At 43.4% G+C, this 25,327-nt stretch overlaps 1 protein-coding gene across 4 annotated transcripts in view; it reads right to left on the reverse strand.

Annotated features, from left to right (window-relative positions):
• ZNF609 (zinc finger protein 609) overlaps positions 1–25,327 on the reverse strand; it is a 269,562-nt gene that overhangs the window by 79,703 nt on the left and 164,532 nt on the right. For all 4 annotated transcript variants that reach the window (XM_074392828.1, XM_039469110.2, XM_039469111.2 and 1 more), the window contains exon 3: positions 6,716–6,941. In XM_074392828.1, coding sequence (XP_074248929.1) covers positions 6,716–6,941 — 226 coding nt within the window. The remainder of the gene's footprint in view (positions 1–6,715; positions 6,942–25,327) is intronic.

Below are 25,327 nucleotides of genomic sequence, written 5' to 3' on the forward strand. Positions count from 1 at the left end.
ATGCCTGGTTAATTTTCCTATTTTTAGTAGAGACTGGGTTTCACCATGTTGGTTAGGCTGGTCTCGAACTTCTGACTTCAGGTAATCTACCCACCTTGGCCTCCCAAGGTGCTGGCATTACACGTGTCAGCCAACATGCCCAGCCAATATTTTTCTTTCTTTCTTTTTTTTTTTTTTTTTGAGGTAGAGTCTCACTCTGTTGTCCAGGTTAGAGTGCAGTGGGGCAATTTTGGCTCACTGCAACCTCTACCTCCTGGGTTCATGGGATTCTCTTGCCTCAGCCTCCAGAGTAGATGGGATTACAGGCATATGTCACCACACCTAGCTAATTTTTGTATTTTTAGTAGAGATAGGGTTTTACCATATTGGCCAGGCTGGTCTCGAACTCCTGGCCTCAAGTAATCCACCTGCTTCAGCTTCCCAAAGTGTTGGGATGACAGGTGTGAGACACCGTTCCCAGACATTTGTTTGTTTTCTTTTCTTTTCTTTTTTTTTTTTGAGACGGAGTTTCACTCTTGTTACCCAGGCTGGAGTGCAATGGCGTGATCTTGGCTCACCGCAACCTCCGCCTCCTGGGTTCAGGCAATTCTCCTGCCTCAGCCTTCCGAGTAGCTGGGATTACAGGCGTGAGCCACCATGTCCAGCTAATTTTTGTATTTTTAGTAGAGACGGGGTTTCACCATGTTGACCAGAATGGTCTCGATCTCTTGACCTCGTGATCCACCCGCCTCGGCCTCCCAAAGTGCTGGGATTACAGGCGTGAGCCACTGCGCCCGGCCCATTTTGTTTGTTTTCAAGTTGCCATAGCTAACCAGTGTTAAATCCATGCTGATTCCATGTTTCTTTTCTTTTTTTGAGATGGGGTCTCACTCTGTTACCCAGCCTGGAACACAGTGGCACAATCATAGCTCACTGTTGCTCTGAACTCCTGGGCTCACGTGATCCTCCGGCCTTAGCCTCCTGAGTAGCTGGGACTACAGGCACAAGCCACTGTGCCTGGCCCTGATTCCATGATTAAAATTTTTTATTTTTGTAGAGACAAGGTCTTGCTGTGTTGTCCAGGCTGGTCTCAAACTCCTGGGCTCAAGTGATCCATCTGCCTTGGCCTTCCATACTGGTGGGATTACAGGCATGAACCATCACGCCTGGTCTGCACAGATTCTTATAACTAACAGCTGACTGGCTGGGCATGGTAGTTCACACCTGTAATGCCAGCACTTTGGGAGGCTGAGGCAGGAGGATCACTTGAGCCCAGGAGTTTGAGACCAGCCTGGACAACACAGCAAGACTCTGTCTCTATTTAAAAAAAAAGAAAACATTTAGCTGAGTATGGCCGCACATGCCTGTAGTCCCAGCTACTCAGGAGGCCAAGGAAGGAGGATCACTTGAGCTCAAGAGTCTGAGGCTACAGTGAGAGATGATATTGTTGCTGCAATCCAGTCTGGGTGACACAGCGTGACCCTGTCTCAAAAAAAAAAAAACACACACACAAAAAAACAAAAAAACTGACAGGTCCTAATTGGTCACCTATTTCAACTTAAAAGATGAGATAAATAAGGCCCAGAAGTGTTAGGGGATTTTTCCAAGGTCAATAATGATAGTGGTAGAGATATAGAAGTCTCCAGATTTTTAGTCCAGTGCTCCTTCCATTATACCATAAATTCTTCCATAAAGCACATTTGCCAAAGTAAACTACATCACTGGTATTGGCTTTTGGGTTAGTGCTACTGTCCAGAAAGGAGAACTATAGCATTTTCCTGGAATTCTTACCTAAAGTCAGCCTTGCCTTTCTTTAAAATACCATACAAGCTAGTAAGCAATTTTGTGTCAGAAAAAGTATACGGTCTTCTTTAAGGCTTCTTATACATTATTTCCAGGATCCTAGATTAGAGTTAAGCCTTGTGAACCCAGAATAGACTTGTTACTTGGTAGTTTTTTGAGACGAAGTCTCACTCTGTTGCCCACACTGGAGCACAGTGGCACAATTTCTGCTCACTACAACCTCCGCCTCCTAGGTTCAAGCAATTCCCCTGCCTCAGCCTCCCAAGTAGCTGGGATTACTGGCTAATTTTTGCATTTGTAGTAGAGACAGGGTTTCCCCATGTTGGCCAGGCTGGTCTCAAACTCCTGACCTCAGGTGATCTACCTGCCTTGGCAATACTCAATATTTTGATTTGAAATGAGGTGAGATAAAGCAAAATCCAGTGGAAATGGCCCTTGTATAGTGCTGAGAATGTCTCAAAAACAAAAAATTCTAGGTTACACTTGGGTCTTCTTAACAGTCCCAAGGTTGATCTAGTCAAGTAGGATCTTTGCAGTGCTGACTGAATTATGAACAGACTAAAAGAAAATGGAATCTGCAGGAATTTAAAAATGCCTCCAAGGCAAGGTTTAAAGTGAGCGATAGGGAGAGAAGAGGAAATAAAGAAGTAACACTATAGGACAAGTAGGCAAAGAAACTAGGAATAATTGAGGCCATGACTCCTACACCTGTTCTCAGCAAGGTGGCTCAGTTCTACAGGGACCTCAGTGTCCTCAACTCCCCTCAGAGGCCAAGCATTCACAGCTTCTCCCTGAGCTGTAAGGACTTTTCTGTTTGAAGACAGTAAGTAGTTTGCTGGACAAAGAGACAGACAGAAGTACAAAATGCTGAGTGGCAGACAAAAAACCTAGAAGTCTGGAAGAATTTTTTTAACTGTATCTGTATGTAGTTCTCATGATTAACTTGAGGACTGACTCAATATACTGGATCTTATAGATCTTTAGAGAATAATCTTTGCAGGAAATCTCTGTTACCTGAAGATGAAAAGGAATGTGAACCAACTCTGATCACAATTCAGACCTTCGACAACTGACAGTTCAGGTGAAGGCCCTCTGGGGTGACCAGAAAGCAAAGAAAAGATGAGTATATTACTGCAGAACAGTTCTCTTTCCCTTGGGATGAAATAAAAAAAATAAAGAAGAGAGCTAAGCCTTGAAATATATATAGTGAGTGGGAGAAAACCTAGTATTAAAAGTAGGATTAAAAATCTGGGCTGGGGCCGGGCGCAGTGGCTCAAGCCTGTAATCCCAGCACTTTGGGAGGCCGAGGCGGGTGGATCACGAGGTCAAGAGATTGGGACCATCCTGGTCAACATGGTGAAACCCCGTCTCTACTAAAAATACAAAAAATTAGCTGGGCGTGGTGGCACGTGCCTGTAATCCCAGCTACTCAGGAGGCTGAGGCAGGAGAATTGCCTGAACCCAGGAGGCGGAGGTTGCGGTGAGCCGAGATTGTGCCATTGCACTCCAGCCTGGGTAACAAGAGCGAAACTCCGTCTCAAAAAAAAAAAAGAAAAAAAAAAATCTGGGCTGGGCGCGATGGCTCACGCTGGAATCCCAACACTTTGGGAGGCTGAGGCGGGCAGATCACCTGAGGTCAGCAGTTTGAGACCAGCCTGATCAACATGGCAAAACACCATCTCCACTAAAAATACAAAAATTAGCTGGGCATGGTGGTGGGCACCTATAATCACAACTACTCAGGAGTCTCAGTCAGGAGAATTGTTTAAACCTGGGAGGTGGAAGTTGCAGTGAGCCGAGATGGCGCCACTGGACTCCAGCCTGGGAGACAGAGTGAGACTCCATCTAAAAAAAACCAAAAAACAAAAAACAAAAACTTACAGATTTAGACAACGAGACTGATCTCAAATCTGGTAAAAGCAGTAGTTATTCTGAGTTTTAGAGAAGATTTAGAATTTTGGAAAGCATTTTGACACGATTCCTAAGTTCAAGTAATATTTTAATACCCACTAGACATATATTAAGATAGATCCAGAAATGACAATGACATAGATGCAAGCATTCCTTCATTCACACAAGTATTTTTTTCTTTTTTCTTTTCTTTTTTTTTTTTGAGACGGAGTTTCGCTCTTGTTACCCAGGCTGGAGTGCAATGGCGCGATCTCGGCTCACCGCAACCTCCGCCTCCTGGGGTCAGGCAATTCTCCTGCCTCAGCCTCCTGAGTAGCTGGGATTACAGGCACGTGCCACCATGCCCAGCTAGTTTTTTTGCACTTTTAGTAGAGATGGGGTTTCACCATGTTGACCAGGATGGTCTCGATCTCTCGACCTCGTGATCCACCCGCCTCGGCCTCCCAAAGTGCTGGGATTACAGGCTTGAGCCACCGCGCCCGGCGCTATTTTTTCTTTTTTTTTTAAACAGAGTCTTGCTCTGTCACCCAGGCTGAAGCGCGATGGCACGATCTCGGCTCACTGCACCTCTGCCTCCAGGGTTCAAGCGATTCTCCTGCCTCAGCCTCCCAGGTAGCTGGGATTACAGGCACACACCACCATGCCCAGCTAATTTTTTTTTTTTTGTATTTTTAGTAGAAATGGGGTTTCACCATCTTGGCTAGGCTGGTCCCCAACTCCTGACCTGAGGGGACCCACTACGCCTGGCCTCAAACAAATATTTTTGACAGTCTACTACTATAGGTATCAGCTGCCACCTATGTTAACTGCTTTGATTACAATGATGAGCAAAACAGAGTGCCTGATCTCATACAACTTCTAACACAGAAGAGACAGACATTAATATAAAAATCATAAAATTATAAACAAAGTTGCAAACTGTGATGTGTGCTATGAAATAAAGTACAGGGTACCTTAAAAGTACATATTGGGCCATGGGCGGTGGCTCACACCTATAATACCAGCACTTTGGGAGGCAGAAGTGGGCATATCATAGGAGTTCAAGACCAGCCTGGCCAGCATGGTGAAACACCATCTCTACTAAAAATACAAAAATGGGCTGTGTGTGGTGGCATGTGCCTGTCGTCCCAGGTATTTGGGAGGCTGAGGCAGGAGAATCGCTTGAACCTAAGAGGTAGAAGTTGCAGTGAGCCAAGATCGACCCACAGCACTCCAACCTGGGTGACAGAACGAGACTCTGTTTCAAAAAAAAAAAAATCCAAAAAATTAAAAACAAACAAACAAACAAACAAACAAACCTAACAGGGGAACTTGGTAATAATAGGCTGCCTGTGACAAGCTGACAAGAGAGCCTTTCAGAGCAAATGATTTAAAAGAAATTTTAAAAAATTATTTGTTAGCTTCCTTCCCCCTGGCAGGAAGGGATCTTCAGATAAAAAGGTATTTATTGTCCTAAGGAGAGTGAAAGCATTAGCCTCACTCTCCAGAAGTTTTTGTTAGGTTCACACATACAAAAAGCATCTTGTCTATGGAAAAGAGTCACCATCATAAAGACAAGCAGAATAAATAGGCAGGAAATTGATTTATTCTATCTTCAATATATTGAGGCAAGAGGCCTTGAAGATTGCTTGGTGGCACAGAGATGTGGTCTGGATACGTCTGTCATTCCAATAGATTCTGTGACTATTCAGATTTATCCATAAGCAGATGATATTTTAAAAATGAGATAGCCACTTTGTGATTTTTAGATTGTATATTGTACACACATATCCCGAGTTAAACTCACCCTCTACCTTCTCTGCATCAGCTTCTACCACACAGGCACATGATAAAATCTCATTAGCAACATTACTCTGAAAGCTGAGGATGTATTATATCCCTAATGATGAGACAAGCCAGAACATAGAGTTCTTAACCTGTAACACAACAGCACCTACTGCATGGTAAACTTTAAATAAATACTGAATGATAACAAAATATTCAGGGAAACAGACTTTTGTTAAAATCACTAGAATGAAATGCCTGAATTCCTATGGGCAGACTGACAAGATTGCTCTGTGATAATCAGAGATGATTAGCTGTGCTCACCCGGGCCTCTAAATTCCTCAGAGTGAGGATAGTTTGAAAGTCTGGTTACTGATGCAGAGACATGACGGGACTCTGAGGCCCAGCCTCTCCAACCACATATACTCTGACAAGGCCTTGGATTCTTTATAAAAAGAATATGCAGAAATCAAACTGTGACCAGATGTTACCAAAAGATCTGAAATAACCCCGTTAAGTCCCTTTATACTTCCTTTCATTTTTTCAGGTTCATGAATTTCCAAAACAGAAGAAATTCTGTTCTCAGGGGCAAATGGAACATGCAAAAAGTCTACATGCCTTGGGCAGCAGCAACCTACAGTGAACCAACTGGATACCTGAAAACAAGGCCATCTAAACATTTCCCTGTTGCCTTGGCCTATAAAATCTGTACTAAGTCACAGACACATGAAGTGGTGTGGGTGGCTGGGCAATGAGGCGATCAGTGCGAAGAGTAAGCTGGCTGTACCTATAGGTGTTAAAAAAGGCAAGAGTGGCATATGCAATGAGACAACATTAAGTTAATTTAAGAGTGACTATTCATTCCCTTGACTCCCTCAGCTGCCCTTTTATTACTTTTTCTCTTCAAGCCTGACCTCAAATTTAATTTACAATCTAACTCTCTCATATAAAATGATAGAAGGGATATGGAGATACAGTTTGAATAACCTGGCCAACAACTATCACATGACTGCTTAAGTATCAGGGTCAACATGTTGAATAATGAAGGAAAGATATTTAATCTAAAAAGCTGGCATTGGCAATCTCTAGAAGCTGGCAAATTTTGCTAAGTCTGCAAAAATCCTCTGTGTGGGTATCACTTGCAGACTGTGGACACTTGAGAGTCTAATAAACACTTTGCAGTATTTACAACAACAAGCCTCTGGTGGCTCCTCTGCGAAGGCTGAGAAAGAATGGGAAAGCAACATATCACACTTACCATCTTCCGTTTCCTGCCACACGATGCCTTCAAGGTTGACACTAGTTCCAGGTTCACAGGGGCCCAAGCACTCAGGCTCTGTGGCTAGAGCCACATCACATGTGTTGACCCCAACTGATCGGGTACGAACCATGATCTGCTCACAAGGAGATGAGATGTCATTATTGACCACTGGCACCAAAAGGTGTATTGGCAGCACCGCTGGTGTGGAAACAGGGGACTCCATCTGTTGGGGGGAAGAAAAAGTAGTAGCTGAGTTGCAGGGTGAACACTGAGAAAAAATACGTTTTCTGTATTTAATCTAGTCCTACATCTATTCCTGCCACAGTGCAGACAGCTGTAAATATAAGAGACTTTGGTTCTTCCTTTCAAGTTCTGGCTTATGATACCACTACAAATCTAGTGGTTTAGATGATTCTTATTAATGAGCTTATAATGATCTTATTAATGATCTTCCTCATAAACTGCACTTGGCACGTTTTTTTAAAAAGTTAGTTCTATTTTTCTCATCTCACTAAAAAAAATCTCTAATAAAAGAGAATCAGGGCCAGATTTTAATAGTAACAGAGCGCACAGATTGATGAGAAAGACAAGGCCCAGCATCTGAGGTATGTTCTGCTACCACCACTATGCTTCCTACCAATCCACCATTCAGCAAATAGTACATTAGTCTGGCATAAAATCAATGAATTTGGGTGGGGCTAAAGAGAGGAAGAAACAGCCAAATCCTAGGAATGCCATGATTCCTAACAATCCTAGATACTTTAATACATCTTTATCTAGAAGGAATCTACTTAAAAGTTATAGGAAGGCTAGGATTAACCTGGTGGGAGTTTCTAACCTTTAGAGACTGTAACAGTGGTTGTTTAATTTGTAAGAAACAGGAGGTGCTGTTGCCACACAGAAGCCAATTCATAACAGTCTAAAGATGCAGTTGATTATGTACATATAGATAGAAATACTCAGCTGGGCACAGTGGCTGATGCCTGCAATCCCAGCACTTCAGGAGGCCGAAGTGGGTGGATCACCTGATGTCAGGAGTTAGAGATCAGCCTAACATGGTGAAACCACATCTCTACTAAAAATACAAAAATTAGCTGGGCATGGTGGCAGGCGCCTGTAATCCCAGCTATTCGGGAGGCTAAAGCAGGAGAATTGCTTGAACCTGGAAGGCAGAGGTTGCAGTGAGCTGAGATTGCACCACTGCATTCTAGCCTGGGCGACAGAGCAAAACTCAGTCTTAAAACAAACAAACAAACAAAAGTAATAGTCAATAGTCAAACACCAGCAATCTGCCTTCAAAACCAGAATGTCTCACAAGAATGTAAATAGTTAGGTTCCAAGAAGAATGCAACACATCTAGAGACAACATAAAAGTTGTGATGGGTAAGGTGTGGTGGCTCATGTCTGTAGTCCCAATGCTTTGGGAGGCCTATGGAGGAGGTAGCCATGAGTTTAAGACTAGCCTGGGTAACATAGCAAGAAGACCCCACCTCTATAAAAAATAAAAATAAAAAAGGTATCTGTGTGTGGTGGCACATGCCTGTATTCTCAACTACTCCAGAGGCTGAGGTGGGAGGACTACTTGAGCCCAGGAGGTTGAGGCTACAGTGAGCTATGTTTGCACCACTGCACTCTTTAACTCTTTAAATCCCAGAATTTATGAAGCTGCCAAAGTCTATTATGCTCATTCAGGATTGGGGCATCACTCAGAATTGAGTCTATTGGTATCCCAATCGTAAATGAGCATAATGTCTTGCATATACGAAGACCCTCAATACACACACTGGCTTTTTTTCCTCTGGAGATTAAGTAGGATACCAATCAGCAGACCCAGAAAACAAGAGTCAATGATTGGGACTTTCCCAATCCTTGGGACTCTTCCCCTTGTGATAACTTTTTAGTCTAGGTAAAATGAAGTCCTTGAATAGAGACATCAGAGAAGATCTTACATACATTCTTAATCCAATCTTCTGAATAGCCCTGCAACAGAAGTTTGATTCTGGAATAATTTACTACATGACTATCACCCTATCTATAATCCATTTCCCTCTCACAACACACAAAGGGACAAACACCTTCCTGGCCTTGAAAATTAGCCTACAAGCTGAGGTCTGGGTACTGCATCCATTCTCCACAGTTGGCTCTGACTTCTTGGCTTAGAAAGTCATCATTATTTGCAGATCACAGATCATCACTGTGAGTCCACAAAATGTTCATACACTGATTCTGATTAATTCTGCTCCCTGAAAAACTGCCAAAACATTATCCTTATCTGATTATTGTCTCTCACACACACCCCTTGTACTTCCCTAACTCCACCTCTTTCATAAAATGAAATGGAAGTGGAAGCCTGTATAATGAATTGTCTACATTTATGATAAATGCCAAAAGGCATATCTGCTCTCTTGAAAACTGGGCATTTATAATTTAACTCACCAACCTTCTTGGGATGTGGTAGATCCTAGAGAGATCCTTTAAACATGCACAGAAGTGAAGGTAAAAACAACACAGAAAAAGTAAACTGGAGCCTTTCAACTCACTCCTCTGCAGTGATGGAAGAAACCCTTGGGAGTCACTAGAGAGGGGAACTATACAGATCATCTTTACTCTTGGCCTCACCTCTGTTTCTTTGTCCTTTCTCTTGGGGAAAAACTGTGACAGAAGCAGTTTCACAGCCCATATGTGTACTACTTTTGCTTAGGGTTTGTTCCCTTTTCTATAATTTCTTCTATTAGCAAGAGAAATTCCTGCAAGGTCCTCTTGGACACAGACATTGACCTAAACCTTCCAGGTCACTCCTGTGAACTTTCTGATTGCCTTGCTTGCACATGTCCTATTGCCAACCTATTCCACAGCTCAGGCAGCAACCCTGGGCACAGAAGAAAATTTACCCCAGGGAGAAACCTATACACTCTCTGAGCCACTAAAGACAGCTCTTTTCTGGAAGTAGTTTCATTTCTGTCTAGGTTATTCAATGCTCCTGGAAAGCCAGGAGAAATATATTCTCATACATTCTGGATAAAGTCAAAAACCCAATTTTGCACAAAGAAACCAAGAAGGGGGAGAGAGAGAGAGAGAGAGAGAGAGAGAGAGAGAGAGAGAGAGAGAGAGAGATTCAAGATGGCTGATCACTAGCAGCTCGGGATTGTAGCTCCCAGCGAAAGTGCAGAGAATGAGAGAACGCCACACTTTCAGATGATTTTTTGTTGCTCATGCACCAGGAGATTCCCAGCAGAGGAGCCCCACGGGTCACCAGCGCGACTGTTGTGGCCAGCAAGGCAGTTTTGCCGCCGCCTTGGTGCGGCGGTTCTTGGTGCAGAGTCAGAACATCACCATCAGTCTTAACGCTGCTGTTTTAGCCGGCGCAGTGGGTTGCTCAGATTTTAGTGCTGGGAACCAACAAGTTGGACATCCACTCAGAAACCCAATTATAAAGACCACAGATGGATAAATCTATAACGAAGGGAAGAAACCAGCCTTAAAAGGCTGAGAATACCCAAAATCAGAACGCCTCTCCCTCTACAGGGGATCACATTTCCTCATCAGCAACGGAACAAGGCCTAATGGAGAATGAGTGCATTCCATTAGCAGAAGCAGGCTTCAAAAGGTGGATGATAAGAAACTTCTGTGAGTTAAAATAACTTGTTCTTTTTTTTTTTTTTTTGACGGAGTTTCGCTCCTGTTACCCAGGCTGGAGTGCAATGGCGCGATCTCAGCTCACTGCAACCTCCGCCTCCTGGGTTCAGGCAATTCTCCTGCCTCAGCCTCCTGAGTAGCTGGGATTACAGGCACGTGCCACCATGCCCAGCTAATTTTTTGTATTTTGAGTAGAGACGGGGTTTCACCATGTTGACCAGGACGGTCTCGATCTCTTGACGTTGTGATCCACTCGCCTCGGCTTCCCGAAGTGCTGGGATTACAGGCTTGAGCCACCGCGCCCGGCCTTAAAATAACTTGTTCTAACCCAATGCAAAGAAACTAAGAACTTTGAAAAAAGGTCTGATGAAATGTTAACAAGAACACACAATTTAGAGAGAAATATAAGTGAATTAATGGAGCTGAAAAACACAACACGAGAACTTCAAAAACTATGCACAAGTTTTAACAGCCGAATGGATCAAGCAGAAGAAAAGATATCAGAGGTTGAATACCAACTTAATGAAATAAAATGAGAAGACAAGATTTTTTTTTTTTTTTTTTTTTTTTTTTGAGACGGAGTTTCGCTCTTGTTACCCAGGCTGGAGTGCAATGGCACGATCTCGGCTCACCGCAACCTCCGCCTCCTGGGCTCAGGCAATTCTCCTGCCTCAGCCTCCTGAGTAGCTGGGATTACAGGCACGCGCCACCACGCCCAGCTAGTTTTTTGTATTTTTAGTAGAGACGGCGTTTCACTATGTTGACCAGGATGGTCTCGATCTCTCGACCTCGTGATCCACCCGCCTCGGCCTCCCAAAGTGCTGGGATTACAGGCTTGAGCCACTGCGCCCGGCTCGAGAAGACAAGATTAAAGAAAAAAGGATAAAAAGGAACGAGCAAAGTCTCCAAGAAATATGGGACTATGTGAAAAGACCTAATCTACGTTTGATAGGTGTACCTGAATGCGACGAAGAGAATCAATCCAAGCTGGAAAATACACTTCAGGATATTATCCAGGAAAACTTTCCCAACCTAGCAAGGCAGGACAATATTCAACTTCAAGTAATACAGAGAACACCACAAAGATATTCCTCAAGAAGACCAACCTCAAGGTACATAATCACCAGATTCGCCAAGGTTGAAATGAAGGAGAAAATACTGAGGGCAGCCAGAGAAAAAGGTCAGGTTACCCATAAAGGGAAGCCTATCAGACTCACAGCAGATCTCTCAGCAGAAACCCTATAAGCCAGAATAGAGTAGGGGCCAATATTCAACATCCTTAAAGAAAAGAACTTTCAACCCAGAATTTTACATCCAGCCAAACAAAGCTTCCTAAGCGAAGGAAAAATAAAATCTTTTGCGAACAAGCAAGCACTCAGAGATTTCATCACCACCAGGCCTGCGTTACAAGAGCTTCTGAAAGAACCACTACACATAGAAAGGAACAACCAGTAACAGCCTTTCAAAAAAATACCAAAAAGTAGAGAGCATCTACATAATCAAGAATTTACATCAACTAATGGGCAAAACAGCCAGCTAACATTAAATGGCAGTATTAAACTCACATATATTATTATTAATTCTAAATTTAAATTGACTAAATCCCCCAATCCAAAGACACAGACAGGCAAATTGGATAAAAAGCCAAATCCCATCGGTATGCTGCATCCAGATCCGTCTCACATGCAAGGGTACACAAAGACTCAAAACAAAGAGACGGAGAAAGATTTACCAACCAAATGGAGAGCAAAAATAAATAAATAAATAAAAAGCAGGAGTTGCAATTTTTGCCTCTGATAAAATAGTATTTAAAGCAACAAAGATCAAAAGAAGCAAAGAAGGACACTACATAATGATAAAAGGATCAATGCAACAAAAAGAGCTAAAGATCCTAAATATATACACACCCAATACAGGAATACTCAGATATATAAAACTTATAAAGAGACTTAGACTCCTACACAATAATAGTGGGAGACTTCAACATCAATATTAGACAGATCAATGAGACAGAAAATTAACAACAATATCCAGGATTTGAACTCAGATCTGGAACAAGTAAACTTAATTAACATTTATAGAGCTCTCCACCTTAAATACACAAAATATACACTCTTATCAGTACCACATCATACCTACTTACAGGTTTAAATGAAAGACTGGTTGGCTGCTTGTTTGTTATTTTCTTCCCTCATTTTTTTCATGTCTCCATTATTAAGCACAATTATAGGCATACCCATTTTTAGACTGCATTCTAGCCCGGGCAATAAAGCAACACTCCCGTTCTCTATCCCTCTTCCTCTTTCTTCCTCTCCTTCATTCTTTTTTTTTTATTATTCTTTTTTTCTTTCTCTCTTTGTTTCTTTAAAAAAAAAAGCAAAGAAAGAAATAAATAAATAAATAAATAAATAAATAAATAAATAAATAAATAAATCAAGAAAGAAATCAAGAAAAGAACACCTAAAATGTAGATTGGAAACATCACTGTTGCATTCAAGCAGCTTGCCAAATTATACCTTGTTATAGAGTAACTGAAGAGAGCCGGGCGCGGTGGCTCAAGCCTGTAATCCCAGCACTTTGGGAGGCTGAGGCGGGTGGATCACGAGGTCAAAAGATCGCGACCATCCTGGTCAACATGGTGAAACCCCGTCTCTACTAAAAATACAAAAAATTAGCTGGGCATGGTGGTGCGTGCCTGTAATCCCAGCTACTCAGGAGGCTGAGGCAGGAGAATTGCCTGAAGCCAGGAGGCGGAGGTTGCGGTGAGCCGAGATCGCGCCATTGCACTCCAGCCTGGGTAACAAGAGCGAAACTCCGTCTCAAAAAAAAAAAAAAAAAAAAAAAAAAAAAAGAATAACTGAAGAGAAGATACTTTAGCTGAACTGATCACTGAGAATAACAGAACAGACTCATACACATGAAGAACATCAAACTACCCTTACTGATTAAAGTTACTAGGCAGAGTTTGGCATCTCTGTTGTATGAAGATGACTTTATCTAATTACTTAGTTAATGAAAAGAGATGTTTGGGGGTGGGGAGAAGTGACGAAATCCACCTACGGGTTTGAACTATTCATTTTCCATTACTTTGAAACAGAAATCTAAAGAGAGATCACAGAACAGCACAATAGTATTTAATTACAGCTCCAACTCTGCTAATTACCATTTGGTCACATCTATAATCTACATTAAGCCATAGTGCTTAATAAGCTCTGTGACATTCATCTAATAGCCTATGTGGCTTTACAGGATTTCATATTCTGTTATTCACTGAAACAAACATAGCTTCATTTATCACCTTCCAGGAGAAGGTAACAATCAGAAAGAGGGGGCTGGTGCTGTAGCTCAAGCCTGTAGTCCCTGCACTTTGGGAGGCTGAGGCGGGAGGAGTGCTTGAGTCCAGGAGTTTGAGACCAGCCAGGGCAACACTGTGAGACTCTGCCTTTACAAACAACAACAAACTAGCTGGGTGTATTGGTACACACCTGTAGTCCTAGCTATTTGGGAGGCTGAGGTAGGAGTGATACGATGTGCTGGGTAGAGTAGAATGTGGTCCCTTTAAATGATGCAGAAGCGGGTAAGGGAAGTGCTGGGTAAAGGAGGGCATGGTCCCTGGCTAGGGCTCCATCCTGGGGCCTGTAACCATGTACCTAAGTGAAGACAGGCATATTTGTTTTCCCCCCAAATGCTGCATTTCCCAAGACCATCCTGGCCTGCCATACCTCCTGCCATGCCTATAAACCTTTCCCGAAACCCTAGCAGGCAGACACACAAGCTCCTGGACTTCTAGAGGAACGCATTGGCAGAAGACACAAGCAGCTGGACGTCGAGAGGACGTGGAGGGGAACATGCCAGCAGAAGAGCACATGACAGATGCCAACAGGCCGTGGAACCAGGCAGAGTTTGGCCGGGGCAATAGAAGAGCCTGGGCCACAGAATTGCCCAACTCCAGGGAAAAACCATCTACCTTCTGGCTCCCCAATCTGCTGAGTTACTTCCACACAATAAAACCTTACAATCATTCTCCAAGCCCATATGTGATTCAATTCTTCCAGTACACCAAGACAAGAGCCTTGGGATACAGAAAGCCCACTGTTCTTGTAATAAGGCAGGGGTCTAATTGAGCTGACTAACACAAGCTGCCTATGGACAGCTAAACTAAAAGAGCACCCTGTAACACACACCCACTGGGGCTTCAGCTTTAAGCATTCACCCCTAGACACTGCCGTGGGGTTGGAACCCAAAGCCTGACTGTCTGTAAGCACCTCTAGAGGTTTGAGCAGTGGGGCACTAAAGAAGTGAGCCGTACTCCCATTGCACATCCTGTGAGGGGGACAAGGGAACTTTTTCCATTTCAGGAGGATTGCTTTAGCCCCAGAGGTCAAGGCTGCAGTGAGCCGTGATCATACCACTGCACTCTAGCCTGTGCAACAGAGCAAGACCCTGTCTCAAAAAAGGAAAAGAAAAAAAATCAGAAAAGGACTCATTTTGCCCTCTTTCTCATATACCTAAAATACAAGAGCAGAGATTGTCAGGAGGTTGGTGCCAACAGTGAAAATAAGGAACAGGAATATTAAACAGTTAAGGTCATTAGATGACTTAATAACTACAGCAACAAAAGTTGGGCTAACTCAGTCTCTGAAATGCTAAGAAGTAACATCATGGCTCGCAGGGTTCAGCTTAATGGGGAGGTAAACAACAAAACAAACCAAAGCTTGAAGAGAGACTTACAGAGAATTTGAAGAGGAGATCTATGGAGTCTCCCAACACTTTATGTCCTTTATGTTTTAATGATAATTTTATGTATGTTTGTTTGTTTTTGAGATAGAGTTTCACACTTGTTGCCCTGGCTGGAGTGCAATGCCGCAATCTCAACTCACTGCAACGTCTGCCTCCCCGGTTCAAGCGATTCTCCTGCCTTGGCCTCCCAAATAGCTGGTGTTACAGGGTCCCGCCACCATGCCCGGCTAATTTTTGTATTTTTAGTAGAGATGGGGTTTCACCATGCTGTCCAGGCTGGTCTCAAACTCCTGACTTCAAGTGATCCACCTACCTCGGCCTCCCAAAGTGCTGAGATTACAGGCGTGAGCCACTGCACCCGGCGATAATTATTTTCTTTCTTTGAGACAGGATCTCACTCTGTCATCTAGGCTGGAGTGCAGTGAGGTGATCACGGCTCACTGCAGCCTTGAGCTCTCTGGCTCAAGCAATCTTCCTGCCTCAGCCTCCCAAGTAGCTGGAACTACATGTGCACCACCATGATAGGCTAAATTTTATTTTATTTTTTTGAGCCAGAGTTTCACTCTTGCTGCCCAAGCTGGAGTGCAATGGCAAAATCTCAGCTCACTGTAACCTCTGCCTCCTGGGTTCAAGTTATTCTCCAGCCTCAGCCCCCCGAGTAGCTGAGATTACAGGGGCACACCACCAAGTCCAGAAAATTATTTTTATTTTTAGTAGAAACAGGGTTTCACCATTTTGCCCAGGCTGCTCTCAAACTCTTGACCTCAGGTGATCCATGTTCCTCGGTCTCCCAAAGTGGGGGATTACAGGCGTGAGCCACTGTGCCCAGCCATTTTTTTTTTTTTTTTAAAGAATTTTTTTAAGGCCGGGCGTGGTGGCTCAAGCCTGTAAACCCAGCACTTTGGGAGGCCGAGGCGGGTGGATCACGAGGTCAAGAGATCGAGACCATCTTGGTCAGCATGGTGAAACCCCCGTCTCTACTAAAAATACAAAAAATTAGCTGGGCATAGTGGCGCGTGCCTGTAATCCCAGCTACTCAGGAGGCTGAGGCAGGAAAACTGCCTGAACCCAGGAGGCGGAGGTTACGGTGAGCCGAGATCGCGCCATTGTACTCCAGCCTGGGTAACAAGAGTGAAACTCCGTCTCAAAAAAAAAAAAAAAAAAAAAAAAAATTTTTTTTGGCAAGGAATGGTGGCTCATGCCTGTAATCCCAGCACTTTGGGAGGCTGAAGTGGGAGGACTGTTTGACTCCAAGAGTTTGAGACTAGCCTGGGCAATACAATGAAACTGTCTCAAAAAAACAAAAAAAGGTTTTTTTTCCCTTTGGTAGAGACAGTCTCCCTATGTTGCCCAACCTAAAATGGCACTTCTCAATTTACTTTTAGATACCAATTTAAGGCAAGGGGTGATGGTTCACATGCCTATAATCCCAGCACTTTGGGAGGCCAAGGTGGGTGAATCATCTGAGACCAGGAGTTCAAGATCAGGCTGGCCAACACGGTGAAATCCCACCTCTACTAAAAATAAAACTTTAGCTGGGCATGGTGGCGCGTGCCTGTAATCCCAGCTACTTAGGAGGCTGAGGCATGAGAATCGCTTGAACTCAGAAGGTGGAGGTTGAAGTGAGCTGAGTTTGAGTTTGTACCACTGTACTCCAGCCCAGGCAAAAGAGCACAAATACATATATATATATATTCGTATATATATATATATATATATATATATATATTCGTATATATATATATCTCCAGTCAGTTTAATAGCATTTATAATGATTTGAATGCTGATAGGCAGATGACACAGAAACGGGGACTGGAGAAAATAGAGAAAGGACAGAGTCATTAATCTCCCCACAAGGAGTAATTATATACTGACTTCAACTGCCTCTCACAGATGAGAGGCACTGATGGAGAAAAATCTTCATTGCTGCAATATAACTTTATGGGCAGAAAATGCACTGAAGGCCAAATGTAATGGCTTCTATCTGTAATCCCAGCACTCTGGGCGGCCAAGGCGGCAGGATTGTTTGAGCTCAGGAGTTCTAGACCAGCCTGAGCAACATGGCAAAAGCCTGTCTCTACAAAAAATAAAAAATTAGCTGGGCACAGTGGCACATCCCTGTAGTCCCAGCTACTCCAGAGACTGAGAGGTGGGAGAACTGTTTGAGTCTGGGAAGTTGAGGTAGCAGTGAGCTATGACTGCAGCACTGCGCTCCAGCTTGAATGACAAAATGAGAGAGACTGTCTGAAAAAAAAAGAAAGAAAATTTACTGAAGAAACATTCGAGATAGACCCTTCCTTCTCCCCTTACAATATGAGTCCTATATCTTGACCTTCACAGACAAAACGCAGGAAGGAAGTTAGTTCTACTGATAACAGCAGTAGTTCTAAGAAACTTCCTTTTATCCAAAAACAGTTGGGGATGATGGTTACATGAATGCTCAGATTTATTCAGAATTTTCTGATAAGATTGTGTAGAAAATAGGGCGTCACTGGCTGAGCAAGGTGGCTCACACCTGTAATCCCAGCACTTTGGGAGGTCAAGGCAAGTGGATCAGCTAAGGTCCAGCCATTGCTTTCCAGCCTGGGCAACAAGAAGGAATCTCCATCTCAAAAAACAAAACAACAAAAACAAAAACTACTAAGTAGGATGTCATCAAATACATTAAACATTATGTTCATAAGATGTTAGCAGGGGCCGGGCACGGTGGCTCACGCCTGTAATCCCAGCACTTTGGGAGGTCGAGGCGGGTGGATCATGAGGTCAAGAGATCGAGACCATCCTGGTCAACATGGTGAAACCCTGTCTATACTTAAAAAAAACAAAATAAAATACAAAAAATTAGCTGGGCATGGTGGCGCATGCCTGTAAACCCGGCTACTCAGGAGGCTGAGGCAGGAGAATTGCCTGAACCCAGGAGGCAGAGGTTGCGGTGAGCCGAGATCACGCCATTGCACTCCAGCCTGGGTAACAGGAGCGAAACTCCACTTCAGAAAAAAAAAAAAAGAAAGAAAAGAAAAAGAAAAAGATGTTAGCGAGACAGAGGCAGTGGCTCACACCTGTAATCCGAGTACTTTTGGAGGCCAAGGACAGAGGATCACTTGAGCTCAGGACTTTGACATCAGCCTGGACAACATAGAAAGACCTTGCCTATGGTGGCACATGCCTGTAATCCCAGCTACTCAGGAGGCTGAGGCAGGAGAATTGCCTGAACCCAGGAGGCAGAGGTTGCGGTGAGCTGAGATCGCGCCATTGCACTCCAGCCTGGGTAACAAGAGCGAAACTCCGTCGCAAAAAAAAAAGAAAAAAAAAAAAAGAAAGACCTTGCCTATACAAAAATTCAAAAACTAGCCAGGCATGGTGGTGTGTTCCTGTAGTCCTAGCTGCTCAGGAGGCTGAGAAGGAAGAACTGCTTGAGAAGATGGGAGGATTGCAACCAGAAGGCTGAGGCTGCAATGAGCCAATGTAGTACCACAGCACTCTAACCTAGGCAATAGAATGAGATACTGTCTTTTAAAAAAATAATAATAATAATAAAAGAGCGAGCAAGAGAGAGATGTTATCTTTACCAATAATCCAAAAGGTGCTTCAAGATTTCACAGTGACTAACATCAGCAATATTAATAGTAACATAGGTGCACAGGGTAGAGGATTAAAATGAATACTCACTGATTCATGGATAAACATATAAATACTCCACCAAGGTATTATATAAAACCTAATTTGCTCATCAAGTTCTTATTGTAGGTTATTTAAAAGAATGGGAGGTAAAATCCCGTTTATCTATTTATTTAGTTATTTATTTTTGTCTCTTGAAACACAGAAAAAAGGCTAGGTGCATAGCTCACACCTGTAATCCCAGTACTTTGGGGGTCTGAGGTGGGCAGATCACTTGAGGCCAGGAGTTCAATACTAGCCTGGCCAACGTGGTAAAACCCTATCTCTACTAAAAACACATACACACACAAAAATTATCCAGGGGTGGTGGTGGGTGCCCAGCTACTTGGGAGGCTGAGGCACAAGAATTACTTGAACCAGGGAGGCAGAGGTTGCAGTGAGCTGAGACTGCACCACTATACTCCAGTCTGGGTGACAGAGCAAGACTGTCTCTAAACAAAAAACAGAAAAAATAAATAAATAAATAAATTTTAAAAATCCTCAATTATTTGAACTACTTTCTCTGGCTGGAGTTTTGAGACAAAATTCCAATCAATAAATAAGTTTAAATAGGATGACTTTTGCTTATTCTGAAAAATCAGTAATTCCTTGTCATGAGAGGCTGGCAGGTATATGATAATTAAGGATGGAAAGAAAAATCTGAATGCCTTCTTCCGGCAAAGCTCTTGACAGAATGCAACAAAATATCCTGCATAAATCCCAAAACAATACAACATTTAACTATAAGTAGAGGAAGTCCAGGTTCTTTTCTTTCTTCTTTTTTTCTGAGACAGGATCTCACTCTGTCTTCCAGGCTCATGTGATTATGGCTCACTGCAGCCTTCACCTCTCAGGCTCAAGTAACCTCAGTCTCTCGAGTAGTTGGGACTACAGGTGCACACTACCATGCTTGGCTAACTTCTGTATTTTTGTAGAGACAGGTTTTTGCCACATTTGCCAGGCTGGTGTTGAAGTTCTGGGCTCAAGCCATCCACCACCTTGGCCTCCCAAAGTGTTGGGATCACAGGTGTGAGCCGCCATGCCTGGCCCCAGGTCCTTTACTTTTCGATTTTTTAGACAAGAGTCTCATTCTGTTGCCCAGGCTGGAGTGCAGTGGTGTGATCTCAGCTCACTGCAACCTCCAGCTCCTGGGTTCAAGCAACTCTCCTGCTTCAGCCTCCTGAGTAGCTGGATTACAGGCACATGGCACCATGCCTAGCAAATTTTTGTATTTTTGTATTTTGCCATGTTGGCCAGGCTGGTCTCAAACTCCTGACCTCAGGTGATACGCCTGCCTTGGCCTCCCAAAGTGCTGGGATTACAGGTGTGAGCCACTGTGCCCTGCAGGTCCTTTTCAAACAGTAAGTACACTTGGACCTTGCCTCTCCTCTGCCTTTGAAAAAAAACCCACAATTTAAAAAAAAAAAAGCTCCTGGACTGCTGAGCTTCCAGATTTCACTTAGGCTGCTCTGAAAAAGAATTTGATTATAAATCTGGTCAATTTCCAAATCTCTTATCGCAGAAGGCAAGGAGGAAAAAAAGAAAAAGACATAGTAGCTGGCAACATCACCAGTCTTCAAACAGTTCTTAGAAGCTATGCATTCTATTATCTACCATCTCAAAACAAAAAACAGAGGCTGGCAGGTAGATATCATGGGTAGATACAGAAGACCTACTGTAGCACTTAATTTTAAACAATCAGTACCTAGTCAAGGTCAGCAGTGAAGGCTGTTCCACTGTGCACTAGAAAATTTAAGTGCAGTGAACATAAAATTTTGCTTATTTCTTTCTCTTTTGATTTTTTTTTTTTTTTTTTTTTTTTTTGAGACGGAGTTTCACTCTTGTTACCCAGGCTGGAGTGCAATGGTGCAATCTCGGCTCACCGCAACCTCCGCCTCCTGGGCTCAGGCAATTCTCCTGTCTCAGCCTCCTAAGTAGCTGGGATTACAGGCACGCGCCACCACGCCCAGCTAGTTTTTTGTATTTTTAGTAGAGACGGGGTTTCACCATGTTGACCAGGATGGTCTGGATCTCTCGACCTCGTGATCCACCCGCCTCGGCCTCCCAAAGTGCTGGGATTACAGGCTCGAGCCACCGCGCCCGGCCTTGATTTTTGTTTTTGCTTTTGAACATTTAATTTGAAGACTAAAGACTTTCAGTCTATAGTCTCTTCTCCTGCAGTAATCCCTATACAGTCTCAGGCTTTTCTTTTTTTTTTTTTTTGAGACGGAGTTTTGCTCTTGTCACCCAGGCTGGAGTGCAATGGCGCGATCTCGGCTCACCGCAACCTCCGCCTCCTGGGTTCAGGCAATTCTCCTGCCTCAGCCTCCTGAGTAGCTGGGATTACAGGCACGCGCCACCATGCCCAGCTAATTTTTTGTATTTTTAGTAGAGACGGGGTTTCACCATGTTGACCAGGTTGGTCTCGATCTCTCAACCTTGTAATCCACCCGCCTCGGCCTCCCAAAGTGCTGGGATTACAGGCTTGAGCCACCGTGCCCGGCCTTCAGGCTTTTCTTTTAAAGGGGAGACAGCAAATCAAACAACCCTGATATTCAAACCTGTCTACAAATTTCGTGTGTGGGAACAGATAAATTTGCTTGAAATTTAACAAAGAAAAAAATCTCATAAGCAAAATCAGTGTACAACACAAATCACATGGCAGTGTCCATTACTGTGGCAAAGGCTTTTGCTGAATGAAGCATATCCACTGCTCTTCCCTAAGTCTTCCCACTCTGCAATCTCCTGCCTGCTTGAAATTCACATTTTCCTTCAGGAAAGATTATTAACTTTGCAGCTGATGAGTGATGATAGAGGTCTAAGTACTTTCTCTGAAGCTGACTGTATTTTTACCATAGAAGGCTGACGATCCCTCCTATTCCTGTATGGTTACAAGGTAAGCATTAGGATTTGATACCTAAGAATAAAGAACTTCTGCAATTACTTCCTCTCCTGAACACAATTATTTTACCTCCTTTCACATATGGATTTCCTAAAAAGTCAGGTCTTAAATGTGTCACCTTTACTATACTATTTTACCTTTGAGGATATAAAAATAAATAAGCAAACAAAATGCAAAATTTAAAAAGGCCACAAACCAAGTAAAGTGAACACAACAGAAAGCTGAAGTCTTTTCTGAAACATTAATAATCACAGATGTCAGAAGTCTCAAACAGCAATTCCTAGGCTGGCCCAGACAAGGCTCTTTAACCTATAACATAGCTGGACCAAACTGTACTAAAAAACTAATGAATCATCATTCATATTGACAGTCCTGTGAGAAAACATGAGAATTTTAAACTGAGACATCACAAATCACATTTTGCTCTGCTGTGCTTAGGAAGGAGAAATGGGATGACTTTCCCTGCTATAAGCCAGCTGTTTTATAACTTTCTGGCCATGGAAATTCTTTTAAAAAATTATTATTTTAGAGACAGGGTCTTGCTCTGTCACCCAGGCCGGAGTACAGTGGCACAATCATTGCTCATGGTGGCCTCAAACTCCTGGACTCAACAATCCTCAGGCCTTAGCCTCCTGAGTAGCGGAGACTACAGGCACACATCACTGCACTTGGCTAATTTTTTTTAAAACTATTAAGTTGGCCGGGCGCGGTGGCTCAAGCCTATAATCCCAGCACTTTGGGAGGCTGAGGTGGGTGGATCACGAGGTCAAGAGATCGAAACCATCCTGGTCAACATGGTGAAACCCCATCTCTACTAAAAATACAAAAAAATTAGCTGGGCATGGTGGTGCGTGCCTGTAATCCCAGCTACTCAGGAGGGTGAGGCAGGAGAATTGCCTGAACCCAGGAGGCGGAGGTTGCAGTGAGCCGAGATCGCACCATTGCACTCCAGCTTGGGTAACAAGAGCGAAACTCCGTCTCAAAAACAAAACAAAACAAAACAAAAAACAAAAAAAAAACTATTAAGTTCATGGACACATACACAGGTTTGATATACAGGTAAATTTGTCATAGAGGTCTGTTGCACAGATTATTTCATTACTCAAGTATTAAGCCTAGTAACTATTAGTTATTTTTCCCAATCTCTCTCTTCCCACCCTCCACCTTTTTTACTCCACTCTGTTTGAGTAGGCCCGTGTCTATTTGTTTCCCTCTAAGTGTCCACTTGCTCTCATCATTTAGTTCTTACTTACAAGTAAGAACAAGTGGTATTTGGTTTTCTGTTTCTGCATTGGTTTGCTCAATATTTAATTTTAAAATTTTAAAGATGGGGGTATCCCTATTGTTGCCTAAGCTGCTCTCGAACTCCTGGGCTCAAGAGATCCTTGTGCCTCGGCCTCCCAAAGTGCTAGGATTACAGGTGTGTGCCACTGCACCTGGCTGGAAATTCTTAAAAATTGAGAACATTATTATTATCTTGAGATGCAGTCTTGCTCTGTCTCCCAGGCTGGAGTGCAGTGGCATGATCTCAGCTCACTGCAACCTCTGCCTCCAGGATCCAAGCAATTCTCCTGCCTCATCCCATTACACCCAGCTAATTTTTGTATGTTTAGTAGACATGGGGTTTCACCATGTTGGCTAGACTGGTCTTTAACTCCTATCCTCAAGTGATCCACCTGCCTCAGCCTCCCAAAGTGCTGGTATCATAGGTGTGAGCAACAGGCCTGGCCTTATTTTTTTTTCATTTAATTAACATCTTTTCCCCCCTCTTATACCTAGTCCCACCAGGGGAAAGAAAAAGAGAACCTTAAAAAGCTTTGGTTTATGCAGGCTATATCCCTTGATATTTAATATATTAGAAATCAAAATGAAGCTGCACATGGTGGCTCACACCTGTAATCCCAGCACTTTGGAAGGCTGAGGAGGGTGGATCACCTGAAGTCAGGAGTTCAGGGCCAGTCTGGCCAACATGCTGAAACCCATCTCTACAAAAAAATTTTTTAAAAAGTAGAGGTTGCAGTGAACCGAGACTGCGCTACTACACTCCAGCCTGACAGAGTGATATCCTGTCTCAAAAAAAAAAGAGGTTGGGCGTGGTGGCTCATGCCTGTAATCTCACTTTGGAAGGCTGAAGTGGGTGAGTCACAAGATCAAGAGATCAAGACCATCCTGCCCAAGATGGTGAAAGCCCGTCTCTACTAAAAATACAAAAATTAGCTGGGCATGATGGCACATGCCTGTAGTCCCAGCTACTCGGTAGGCAGAATTGCTTGAGCCCAGGAGGTGGAGGTTGCAGTAAGCCGAGATTGCGCCACTGCAATTCAGCTTGGCAAGAGAGCAAGATTCCATCAAAAAAAAAAAAAAAAAAAAAAAAGAAAGGAAGGAAGGAAGGAAAGAAAGGAAAGAAAGAAAGAAAAAAAGAAAGAAAGCGGAAAACTAAAACATGCAACCAACAAGGCTGGGTGTGGTAACTCATGCCTATAATCTCAGCACTTTGGGAGGCCAAGGTGGGTAGAATGCTTTAGTCCAGGAGTTCTAGACCTACAAGGGCAACATGGAAAGATACCATCTTTAAAAAAAAAAAAAATTAGCTGGGCATGGTGGCACACCCCTGTGGTTCCAACTACTTAGGAGGCTGAGGAGGGAGGATCACTTGAGCCCAGGAGGAGGAGGCTGCAGTGAGCCATGATCATGCCACTACATTCCAGCCTAGGGGACAAAGTGAAATCCTGTATCAAAAAATACACACACACACACACACACACACACACACACACACACACACACCAATTTTGAAATAACAAAATTCAAAATTAGAGAGAAAGAGAACAGATTGGTAGTTGCCAGGGATTAGGGATGGGCAGGGGAAGGGGGAAGAAACGTAAATGTGGTTGTAAATAGTCAACGCAAGAGATCCTTATGGTGATAGAGCTGTTCTGTATCTTGACTGGGTGGTGGACACATGAATGTACACATGGGGCAAAATTGCATGGAACTAAACATACCCACAAAAACACACAAATGAGTACAAGTAAAATGGGGGAAATCTGAACAAAATAGGCGAATGTATCAATCCATCCATGCCAGTTGTGATACTGTACTACAGTTCTGCAAGATACTATCATTGGGGAAACCTAGGGAAAGGGCACACGTACATGAGATTACCGCAGTATTTACTACAACTACAATTATCTTAAAATTAGCTGGACCTGGTGGTGCATGCCTATAATCCCAACTACTGAAAGCTGAGGCAGGAAAATCGCTTGAACCCAGGAAGTCAGGGTTGCAGCGAGCTGAGAACGCACCACTGCACTCCAGCCTGGGTAACAGAGTGAGAATCTGGCTAAAAAACAAACAAACAAACAAACAAAATTTAAGGCCGGGTGTGACAGTTCACACTTGTAATCCCAGCACTTTGGGAGGCTGAGGCAGGTAGATCACCTGAGGACAGGAGTTCGAGACCAGCGTGGCCAACATGGTAAAACCCCTGTCTCTACTAAAAATACAAAAATTAGGCAGGCATGATGGCAGGTGCCTGTAATCCCAGCTACTTGGGAGGCTGAGACAAGAGAATCTCTTGAATCTGGGAGGCAGAGGTTGTAGTGAGCCAAGATCGGGCCACTGCACTCAAGCCTGGGCAACAGATCGAGATTGTGTCTCGGAAAAAAAAAATT

This window comes from Saimiri boliviensis, chromosome 2 (assembly GCF_048565385.1).
Source record: "Saimiri boliviensis isolate mSaiBol1 chromosome 2, mSaiBol1.pri, whole genome shotgun sequence".
Classification (NCBI taxonomy): domain Eukaryota; kingdom Metazoa; phylum Chordata; class Mammalia; order Primates; family Cebidae; genus Saimiri; species Saimiri boliviensis.